This window comes from Gobio gobio, assembly GCF_949357685.1.
Source record: "Gobio gobio genome assembly, chromosome: 9".
Taxonomy (NCBI): domain Eukaryota; kingdom Metazoa; phylum Chordata; class Actinopteri; order Cypriniformes; family Gobionidae; genus Gobio; species Gobio gobio.
The window spans coordinates 35,156,138-35,168,397 of NC_137115.1; the positions used below are offsets into that span (position 1 = coordinate 35,156,138).

The 12,260-nt window shown below is 39.9% G+C and overlaps 1 protein-coding gene across 1 annotated transcript in view; it reads left to right on the plus strand.

The window, feature by feature from the left end:
- elapor2a (endosome-lysosome associated apoptosis and autophagy regulator family member 2a) overlaps window positions 1-12,260 on the plus strand; it is a 43,505-nt gene that overhangs the window by 16,318 nt on the left and 14,927 nt on the right. Inside the window, exons 13-18 of the mRNA XM_079826051.1 lie at window positions 5,568-5,705; window positions 5,805-6,068; window positions 6,405-6,578; window positions 6,669-6,852; window positions 8,996-9,092; window positions 9,247-9,348. Coding sequence (XP_079682177.1) covers window positions 5,568-5,705; window positions 5,805-6,068; window positions 6,405-6,578; window positions 6,669-6,852; window positions 8,996-9,092; window positions 9,247-9,348 — 959 coding nt within the window. The remainder of the gene's footprint in view (window positions 1-5,567; window positions 5,706-5,804; window positions 6,069-6,404; window positions 6,579-6,668; window positions 6,853-8,995; window positions 9,093-9,246; window positions 9,349-12,260) is intronic.

The window sequence follows — 12,260 nt, forward strand, 5'->3', positions numbered from 1 at the left end:
ACTCGGGTGCGCACCAAAAGTGGACCAAACAATATACGCTTTCAAACCAACTCTGGAGCGGTTCGTTTGTGGTGAGAACGTGATCCGACCTCGAACAGACCCAACTGCAAAAAGTACTGATCATTTTTGGACTAAACAAGCTGCCGTAGTCATGGGAAAAGGAAGTGTTTGTTGACAGTTTTCACTTTAGCAGGTGCGGGGCCTCATAGAAATTTGGTCTGATGACCATATTAGGTCCCAACTTTCGCGATCTTCTCATTGTTTAGCAAACAACTCAGGGAAAGGGGGTTTGATAGATCTGTCGAACAGTGCCGGGTTAAGGCAAAGAAGCTCCGCCAGCAGTACATCCAAGTTTTTTCCAAGAAATTTTCCCGCATGTAAATTCTGACCAATCGAAAAGCAGTTTAGGCAATACACCATGGCCAATGAGTGATGTGGATGTTGTCATGTGACTGCATTTTGGCTCGTTTCAACTGGTTTGGACCAAAGCAATTAGTGTGGTGTGAAAAGCTGAAAAATGCTACAATGTATAATTGTTTGCCCTTGGTTAGTCGAGAACTTGAGCTGAGCTGCTGGCTAGTTGCTCCGCAAATATTGTGGATCAGCATCCCTCAGTTTTTCACAAGGGGAGGAGGCATTTCAGTCGGAAGTGCCGGAGTTAATGTTCGATGTTCTGAGTGTGTGCCTGTAGGGTGAGGGGGGGAGGTGCGTTTACACTTGCATCCCTTTCTTTTTTTCCTCTTTTTTTTCCTTTCTCTTTTTTTCTTTTCCTTCTCTCTTCCATTCATGTTTAAAAATATGCTATGACATATGGAGAAATAAAAACTTACAAACATTAATTATTAAAATTAAATTGGCCAAACTGAAACAAGTATTGAATAGGATAAAATATCTCAAATCTAAAATAGTCTTTCTACAAGAATCACACTTGGTTGCATGAGATATAGGCTACATTACTTAAATAAAAGATGGCCAGGCCAAGTATTTCATGCAACTTTCAATAGTCATTCAAGGGGTGTAGTTATCCTCATTCATAGATCATTGCCATTTCAGGCTACAAAAAAGGACCCTTCAGGACCCTTCTGGAAGATTTATTATTGTTCAGGGTAGTACTTTGACACAAAAGCTAAATCTTATAAATATTTACGGTCCAAACAATGACAGCCCATTATTTTTTGAGAATTTTTTTTTAACTGTGTCTGCTTTGGAGGGATTAAATATTATCGGCTGAGATTTTAACTGTACCCTCAACCCCGTATTGGACAGATCCACCCAAATTGATACAACTCACATACAAACTAGAAAAACAATAATTGATTGTTTGAAGGATCTAAGATTAATTGAAGTTTGGAGAATGCTGGTATAGTATAGTAATTAGTAATCATGCAGCAGTATCTATGGAGATACATTTGGGCAGATTTCAGCATCGTCCTAGATACAAGACCCAGCATTTACTAAATTTGTGGAGAATTGCATTGATAAATATTTTTTACTAAATACGAAATGAAACTACGGCCAGTATTAGATGGGAAGCGTTTAAGTCTTACATAAGAGGAGAAATTATTAGTTATACAAGTGCTAAAGCCAAACAACCTAATCAGGAATTACAAATACTAACTAGAGGATCAAATTAAAAAAAGTTGAAATTGAAATTAGTATTGATAATAATCCTAAAAATTTGGTCTGTCATGAGAGCTAACTATGATAAATGAACAACCGACAAAGTGGCTAAAAGCCTTGTGGACTAAGCAAACATACTATGATCAGGGGGGAAAAGCAGGTAAGTGATTGGCCTGGAGGATAAAGAAAATGCAATCTGAAAGAACAATTAATTATATGAAGCTGAAATCTGGTAAGACTTTTATTAGCAGTTATACAAATCAGAATACACTCCCCTAAAGGATTATTAGGAACACCATACTAATACTGTGTTTGACCCCCTTTCGCCTTCAGAACTGCCTTAATTCTACGTGGCATTGATTCAACAAGGTGCTGAAAGCATTCTTTAGAAATGTTGGCCCATATTGATAGGATAGCATCTTGCAGTTGATGGAGATTTGTGGGATGCACATCCAGGGCACGAAGCTCCCGTTCCACCACATCCCAAAGATGCTCTATTGGATTGAGATCTGGTGACTGTGGGGGCCATTTTAGTACAGTGAACTCATTGTCATGTTCAAGAAACCAATTTGAAATGATTCAAGCTTTGTGACATGGTGCATTATCCTGCTGGAAGTAGCCATCAGAGGATGGGTACATGGTGGTCATAAAGGGATGGACATGGTCAGAAACAATGCTCAGGTAGGCCGTGGCATTTAAACGATGCCCAATTGGCACTAAGGGGCCTAAAGTGTGCCAAGAAAACATCCCCCACACATTACACCACCATCACCACCAGCCTGCACAGTGGTAACAAGGCATGATGGATCCATGTTCTCATTCTGTTTACGCCAAATTCTGACTCTACCATCTGAATGTCTCAACAGAAATCGAGACTCATCAGACCAGGCAACATTTTTCCAGTCTTCAACTGTCCAATTTTGGTGAGCTCGTGCAAATTGTAGCCTCTTTTTCCTATTTGTAGTGGAGATGAGTGGTACCCGGTGGGGTCTTCTGCTGTTGTAGCCCATGTAGCCCATTGTAACGAGTCATATCAGTCAAAGTTGCTCTTCTATCAGCTTGAATCAGTCTGCCTATTCTCCTCTGACCTCTAGCATCAACAAGGCATTTTCGCCCACAGGACTGCCGCATACTGGATGTTTTTCCCTTTTCACACCATTCTTTGTAAACCCTAGAAATGGTTGTGCGTGAAAATCCCAGTAACTGAGCAGATTGTGAAATACTCAGACCGGCCCGTCTGGCACCAACAACCATGCCACGCTCAAAATTGCTTAAATCACCTTTCTTTCCCATTCTGACATTCAGTTTGGAGTTCAGGAGATTGTCTTGACCAGGACCACACCCCTAAATGCATTGAAGCAACTGCCATGTGATTGGTTGATTAGATAATTGCATTAATGAGAAATTGAACAGGTGTTCCTAATAATCCTTTAGGTGAGTGTATAAAGCAAATAATAAAACTATGAATATTTTTCTTACACAAATGCGTCGATTCGCTTCAGAAGGCCTTTATTAACACCCCGGAGCCGCGTGGATCACGTTATTTGACGGACAGATGCACTTTTTATGGACTTCAAAAACAGAGCAACTATTAATCCAGTTCTGATGCTTGGATTAGCCTGGACTTTTGTAATATACCTCAGATTTTATTCGTCTGAAAGAAGAATGTCATATACACCTAGGATGACTTGAGGGTGAGTAAATTATGGGCTTATTTTCATTTTTGGGTGAACTATCCCTTTAAATCTACACACAAAGATTGCTGTTTATCGGGCAATCTGCCTCACCACCCTTCTGTATGGTTCTGAAACATGGACTATCTATGCTAGACATCTGAAAATGTTGGAATCTTTCCACATTAGAGGCCTGCAGCGCATCCTCATAGTGACATGGCAAGATCGAGTGCCACATATTGAGATCCTGCAAAAAGCTAACAGTTGGAGTATAGAAGCAACCCTAATGCTCTACCAACTTAGATGGATTGGTCATGTTGTGGTGAATGCCATCAAGTCGCTTTCCACGTAAGGTACTGTGCGGTCAATTTCATCTTGGCTGCCGATCTGCAGGAGGTCAAAAAAAGAGACTGAAAGACCAACTAAAAGCCCTTCTTAATAAGTGTGGAATAAATCCCACATCCCTGGAAAGTAGCGCCATGAAGCGCACACTCTGGCGAATGGAGTACAAAGCTATAAAGACAGGAGAACTGAACTTCATCTTGTCTTAAAGACATCAGAGAAAGCAGGCTATGTTTGTTCCGGCACACCCAAGACAATCCAGAGAAATTTTTAAATGCCCTGTCTGCAAAAGACGGTGTGCTTCCCGCATCGGACTATACAGTCATCAAAGAACCCACAAATCATAGAAGAAGTCAGCATCGGACGACGATGGACTACCCAGAGATCATGTCAAATGGAAATGTAGACCTTACCGGAAAAGACATTTGTAAATGTGTAACAAATTCATTTATTTTATTTACTTATTTATTTTTTTATTGATTTACTTATTTATTTTATTTGTATTATTATTATTAACTTTTTTATGCAATTCTTTCTTTAAGAAGTGTAAATTGAATGCGTGTTTGTGACAGGGTGTATGCTTGTGTACTTGTTCTGTAGTTATAAAACAAGAAAAGGACAATAAACATATTGAAAAAAAAAGATACATACAATTAGATTTAGGTTCAAATTGTAACAAAGCTCAGATGAGTTTTTGGTATTTTGCTATAAATAATTATGTTCGAATGATTACAATTTCCCTTGAATCTAGCTATGTTTAAAATGAAAATATCAAAATATATGCAAAAAATACTGGTAACACTACATTATGTTCATTTGTTAACATTAGTTAACTACATTGGTCTACTACATGAACTAACAATACTTCTACAGCATTTGCTAATCTTAAAGTTAATCTCAACATTTACTAATACATTATTAAATTAAAAGGTGTCTGAATCTGTTATCATGAATTAATGCACTGTGATCTTAAACATGAACATTTTTGGTAACACTTTATTTTAGGGTCTAAATCTCGCTATTAACTAGTTGCTTATTAGCATGGATTTTACTAGGATATTGGTTTATTAGTGCTTATAAAGTAACATATTAATGCCTTATTCTGCATGACCATAATTATTCTACATCCCTTAATCCGACCCAATACCTGAACTTACCTTACCAGCTATTAATAAGCATTAAATTAGGAGTTCATTGAGACAAAAGTCGTAGTTAATAGTGAATGTGTTACCCATACTAAAGTGTTAGCATATATTTTTTATTAACATTAACAAAGGTTCAGTCCACTTAAGTCAAAAACACCATAGACAAACTTTTAGTCAACGTTTTATTGGCATATTTTGCTAAATTTACATTTAGCGATATGGCTCTGTTCTAAATTCCCCATCCGTTTCATGAGCTCCATGAAAAGCCAAGACAGGGAAGAGCAGCAGATTCTGGGGACAATATCCCATTTTTTTTTTAACTGAGAGGGCAGCGTAAATCCCCCATTGAGAACAGAGCATACATCAATTACAACATGACATTGAGTAAGTTAAACACAATTAAGGAGGAGCTGGGGTGGAGGTGGGTTGCAAAGCAGCGTGCAGTGGAAGCAGCTAAGCAGGGAGACTGAACTCAAGCTATATGCTTAAAAAAGAAGTAAGGCGCCTTGTTTGAGAGTTGCCATTTGAGTGCATAGGAATCAGATCATCTGATATGGGCGGAGTTTGAATTTTTCCAATCAGCTGATAGCGGAGCTTGACTAAGTGGCCTGACTGAACTAACGCAGAATGCTTGATTTGAATAAATACTGTAAGAGTATATTGTTCATTGTTAGTTCATGTTAGTTATTGTATTAACTAATGCTGACAAATGATACCTCATTGTGAAGTCTTACCAAATACATTGTGTATTTTTTTTGAAGTGTCATTTCTTTTTTTGTCGTTCCAGGATGTAAGCAGAAGAAGCACAAATGTAGTTGAATCATGGGATGGGAGTAAAACCAAACAGAGTTACACACACATCATGACTGAAAACTCTTCTGTTGCGTTTACCTGGGCTTTCCAACGCACCAGTCAGGCTAGTGATGTCAGTACAAATGCATATATACACACAGTGATAAAAAAAACTAAAAAACATTTTTATAGAATGACAATAGTCACAATGGTCATTGTCATTGTCCATCAGGTGCGTCAGTATGTAAATGACATGGTGAAGATTTACTCGGTGTCTGTCACTAATGCCGTGGACGGGGTGGCGTCAGCGTGCCGTGCATGTGCTCTGCAGACTCGGCAGGCCGGCTCCTCCTGTGTGCCATGTCCAGCTGGACACTACATTGATAAAGAGACCAACCAGTGCAAAGAGTGTCCTCCCAACACCGTCCTGTCTGGGCACAACATCTATGGCAAAGAAATGTGCCAGCCGTGTGGGCCGGGCAGCAAAAGCAACAAGGTATTTCAGTTTTTCATTCTTTTTTAAAATATTTTTAATTTAATTTAATTTTGTTATTATTTTCTAATTAATATTATTAATATTTTCTCTCTATGTATATATATATATATATATATATATATATATATATATATATATATATATATATATATATATATATATATATATATATATATATATATATATATATGCATTTGTTAACACTTTAAAATGATTTGTTTAAAATTATTTTATGTTAAATTGATCATTTATTTCATTAAATTGTTAGAATCTTTCCATTTAAATGAATAATAATAATGATAATAATAACTACTCTCTTGAATGTTTAAATTATAGGAGCACAGTGTGTGTTTCAGCGACTGTTTGTTCACAAACACTCACCAGAATCGGACTCTTCAGTATGACTTCAGTGCTCTGACATCTGCTGGGTCCATCATGAATGGGCCCAGCTTCACTGCGAAAGGCACAAAATACTACCACCTCTTCAATATCAGCCTGTGTGGAGCTGAGGTATAATACACACACACACACACACACAACTCAAATGAGCTGAAATGACATCACAGAGCATTATTTATTCCATCATCTGTCTTTTGTCAGGGTCACAAGGCTGCAATCTGCAGAGATAATATCACAGAGCTGCCCAATGAAGACGCTGAAGGTGGTCAGCTGAGCCGTTCAGTGGAGGCTTTTCTCTGTCAGTCAACGATTATTCCTTCAGATGGGCGGGGCTTGCGGACAGCCCTTTCCTCTCAGTCCATTAGCCTGGCCGACACTTTTCAGGGTGAGAGAAACAATTTCAAATTTCAATTTTTTCTTTCTTGATAGTGTAGCAGATGCAATGTACATGTCCAGAATTAATTAATTGTAAATACTTACAAATAGGGCTGCCAATGCTAATGTTGTATCTTAAGAAATCAATTAAACGGTTAGCTCACCCAAAAATGAAAATTCTGTAAATAATTACTCACCCTCATGTCGTTCCAAACCGTAAGACTTTCGTTCATCTTTGGAACAGAAATTAATTAATTGATTAAATCTGAGAACTTTCTGTCCCTTCGTAGACAGCTACGCAACTGACACTTTGACGCTTCAAAAAGTTCATAAAGAGATCGTAAAACATGCATTTGAATTGAGCGGTTTAGTCTAAATTTTCTAAAGAGACTCGATCGTTTTATATAGTAAACAGATTGAATTTATGCTTTTATTCACATATAAACATTGATCAGTGACATTGGTTTTTGTGGAATCTCAAACGAGCTGCGTAACACGAGAATTAACCTCATTGGTTCTTGCGGAAGCTCAAACGTGCTGCATAACACGAGAATGAACTTCATTGGTTCTTGCGGAAGCTCAAACGAGCTGCTTAACACGAGAATGAACCTCATTGGTTCTTGCGGAAGCTCAAACGTGCTGCGTAACATGAGAATGAACTTCATTGGTTCTTGTGGAAGCTCAAACGTGCTGCGTAACATGAGAATGAACTTCATTGGTTCTTGTGGAAGCTCAAACGAGCTGCTTAACACGAGAATGAACCTCATTGGTTCTTGCAGAAGTTCAAATGTGCTACGTAACACGAGAATGAACCTCATTGGTTCTTGCAGAAGTTCAAACGTGCTGCTTAACACGAGAATGAACCTCATTGGTTCTCGCACGTCAAGCAAACATGCTTGAGCTTTCATTTTGCACAACTAATGTGTGAGTTGATTCAGTTGATTAAATTCAGTCTGTTCATCATTTAAAGTGATCATATCTCTTTCGTAAATTTTGGACTAAACCGCTCAATTCATAAAGATTAGTTTTACTATCTCTTTGTGAACTCTTTGAAGCGTGAACGTGTCGGTTGTGTAGCTGTAACTGTCTATGGAGGGACAGAAAGCTCTCAGATTTCATCAAAAAGATCTGCATTTGAACGAAAAATCTTACAGGTTTGGAACAACATGAGGGTGAGTAAATAATGAAAGAATTTTCATTTTTGGGTGAACTAACCCTTTTAATGTTTAACAGACTTTCCATTATCAGTAAATAATGGAGAAAAGTGTCCTTAATGGTTTATTTAATTATAAATTAAATCCCGATGGGACTGTTAACTAAAGTCATTTGCAGTTTAATCACCAAAGCTCAATAATATCACTTACGAGCAAAACACATTGTCAGTGCTGCTAACGTTAATGAGAAGACGACCAGGGGACTGTGGCAAATATAAAACATCTTCATTTCATCATGCGTTATTTATTTAATTTAGTTTTTACTATCTGAATTCATTATACACCTATGATTATATTATGAAAGGATAATTATTCCAAAAAAAAAAAATGTGTATAAAAAAATTACAGAATTTTTGTAAGTAATCCTGTTACACCCTAACACTCCTGTCAGGAAATGTAATGAAAATGTGTAATATTTTATGTTTATATTTGAATAATTTTTATGTAATTAAATAAATGAAGAAATGTTATAGTTATTATAATATAATAAATATAAAATTAAAACAAATGAGTCCATATATGTTTTCAACCTTTCAGTGAAGAGTTATCAGCACCAAGATGGAATGCAGTATTTATGTAAAATATTATTATATGTTCTTTGTACGATTCAAAAGTGAACCAATTTTTTCATTAAAAGATCATAAAGTCCTGAAACTTGGAAAATGTACTTTTCATAACCGACAATATTAGATAAGCACCAGCAAATGAAAATGTGTTGTAGCTGTTGCGTTAGAATAAATATTTTAATTAATCTTTTAATGTCTTTTAATTCACATTCTCTGATATAAAACTCAGCATATTTAAAACAGGCTTTTTGTTTAGTGATAAATATGATTAATTACTCTAATTTAAGGGGGGTTCTACTGACTTAGCACTTCCTGCTGTGCTGTCACCCCCATGTGTCCTCTAAGACAGGTTGTGTGTGTGTTTGTGCCACAGGAGCCACAGTGGAGAAATCACTTAACGGAATAACCGTCAGACCAGAACTATTTCCATCTCCATCCGAGAGAATCCCAGACGTCCACTTCTTCTATCGGTACACGTCATCAAACCTAAAGTGCCTCTTAAAGTTCCTCTCTCAGATGGTTGTCTAGGGTTGTAGTTTTAGGGGTTTTGTAATAAGGTGTGTGGTTTGTTCTTTCCCCTCTATCATCCATTATGTGTTTAATGGTGTCTTTTTATTTGTAAAGATCTCCACAGGTCACAACCTCATGTCAGAGAGGCAGAAATGCAGTGGTTTCACTGCGCTGTAACCCGGAGAAAACAGCGAGGGGAGACATATCCGTGCCCAGGTACACACACACACACACACACACACACACACACACGCACACACACATTTTTATTTTTAAATCTTTACATTTAAAATAATGCAATAAATACAAGGTGAAATGTTAATTTAAAGGGGTGATGAATTGAAAAATCAACTTTCCTTTGAGCCTTTGATATATAAAAGTTAATCGTGATATAAGAATATCCTGCAAGTTTCAGAGCTGTAAAACGTCCTTGTTAGTCAAAGAAAAGCTTTTACTGACACCAGGCCCAGAAAACGAGAGCTCTCACAATATGTCGACCACTGACGTAGTAGGACGCAGAAGCACCGCCTCAAGCCCGCCCACCAACTCGTGGAAATAAACGATGCGGAATCGATTGTAAACAAGATAAGAGGTCGAGACTGGATTTGCAGACATATTGAGATTAAAACACAATGCTTTGCCTTCTATATTGGATCCGACAGGAACGGCGCAACACACTTATGTGAGTAAAACATGTTTTTATATGTGTTAGTCAGTCCCTCCAGAAAAAAACGATTATGCGATCGCATGATTTAATGCATAATCAGCCAAAGTCTGCATATTTATGCGGGGGCCGCATTTTTTTCAAATATGCCGCACTTTCGCCGCGTAAATTGCCTATTTCCGTGTGCAAAATATGCGGGGCTAGCATGATTTCATAATCCCCGCATTTTCGCAGCAAAAAAGTCATATATATTAACAGAAAGTTGAAAAATGTTTGTTTACTTCACACAAGAGCCGCCATTTCCCCCTATTGCCATGGGAACGTTTTGAAGTGACGTAATTACCCGACGTGAACATCATCGAAAAGCTGCAAACCCCGTGGTGAAACCATAGATATCAGTGAAACCATGATGAAGCACGCAAATTCCCATTTGCCAACAAAAATAACAGCAAAAGACAGCGCAAAGCAGTTTTCCGGTGTGTTGACCGATTTAAAAAAACAGCATCATGAAGCTTCGAAGCGTTATGAATCAGTGAGTCGATTCAGTGGTTTGGATCGCCAAAGTCACGTATTTCAGCAGTCTGACACGCGATCCGAATCATGAATCGACTCGCTGATTCATTACGTTTCTAAGCTTCATGATGCTGTTTTTTTTAAATCTGTCATCACTATATAAGTCGTTATTTAGGTTTTAGTACAAAAACTATTCTTGTCGCTTCATAAAATTATTGTAGAACCACTGTAGTGAGACGGACTTTGTAACAACGTCTTTAGTACCTTTTATGGGTCTTGAGAGTTCACAGTGCATTGTGCCAGTGGAGGCCTTTCTGAGCCGTCGGATTTACACTAAAATATCTTAATTTGTGTTCCGAAGATGAACAGAGGTCTTACGGGTGTCCAACGACATGAGGGGAAGTCATTAATGACAGAATTTTCATTTTTGGGTGAACTAACCCTTTAAGAGATTGCACTTTGTGCATTGGAAGCACTCAAATGTCTGTTTTGTGTAGCTACCTCTGTAAAACAGGAAGTTATTTATTCATTTTTTCAGAAGTTGTAGCATATTCCTTTTGTAAAGCTACTGAACTTGTTTGACTCAATGTTTTGTAAATTTGAGCCATGTGTTTATTAAGGTCTTCAATAAAACAAGATGAGAACTTAAATATTCCCAGCACTTTCTGTGATGTAGTGCTTTTTTTTCTCTTTTTCATCAAACTGCAGTTCTCTTACGAGAGGTTCTCTCGTATTGCGTAAGTTCCTTACGCTACGGGAAAGTATTCTTTCTTCGAGATTTCTGAAAAACCCAAAATTATCCTTAATTTTGTAACATTGTCAACGCAGTGCGGCAGCCTGGCAGACCATAGCAGGCTATTCCAGCGTGCTATTGGCTGCTCTGCTGGCAACTGCAGCAGCCTATCGGTGAGCCCGCGTGACGTGGCGACCAATGAGGGCGCTTCGCGCCCACCTGGCTTCATTTGCCTACAGGTGGGGCGTGGCCACGTGTATATAAGCAGGGCTCACGGGCTGCATATTCGATTTTCTTTTCTTCAGCGAAGCCCTTCGCATCGCTGGATCTGGAACCCGCCGCCGTGACCGCGCAGACAAGCAAGCAGAGGACAGCGCCTGAGGAAGCCGGCAGCATCGCGCCACCTTCAGCCTTCCGTGCCTGCTCTGCTATCCGGCAGCCCCATATCCTTTTACGCTCAAAGTGTTGTCGCCGCTGCGTCACACTTTTCACAAAAAGAGCCGAGCGTTGATACAAATGTCTCGTTCCACCTGCGGCTCGTGTCACGCGCAGCTCAGCTCCGGGGACCGCCATGTGATCTGCGCTCTCTGCCTGGGCCGTGATCACGCCGCCGCCGCACTCCACGCTGGCGGATGCCAAGAGTGCGAAGAACTGACGATGTCGACCCTGCGGGCTCGACTCGTCCTGTTCGAAGATGATATCCCTCCAGTCCCTGCCACGCCGCGCAAGAAGAAGCGCCGCTCGCAGCGGACTCCGGAGCTCGCAGAGAGAAGCTCGCCGGAACCTTTCCCGCCCGCTTCACTCTCGCCTTCCCCGCCCCCACCCCAGGCCGCCATTTCTGTTGCCGCCTCCGGGGATGAGGCGGATGCGGCCGCGGAACGCGCCGACAGCTGCTCCATCATGGCTTCCGACAGCGAGGACTGGTCTTCCGCGTCCTCTTCAGTCCGGGGCTCCGGACGCTCTCGAGCGGGTGAGGACGCCGAACTCTTGCGCCTTCTCACCCGGGCTGTCGAGCAGCTAGGCCTCGAATGGGCCCCGCCCAAGGTGGCAGCGCCGAACCGACTTGACGGATGCTTCCTAAACAGTCGCCGCCGTGCGCCCACCTCCAGGACTGCACCCTTTTTGCCGGAGCTTCACGAGGAGCTCGCAAAGTCCTGGAATACGCCATTCTCCGCGAGGGTCTCGTCTCAGGCTTCTTCGACGCTCTCACAAGTTGAC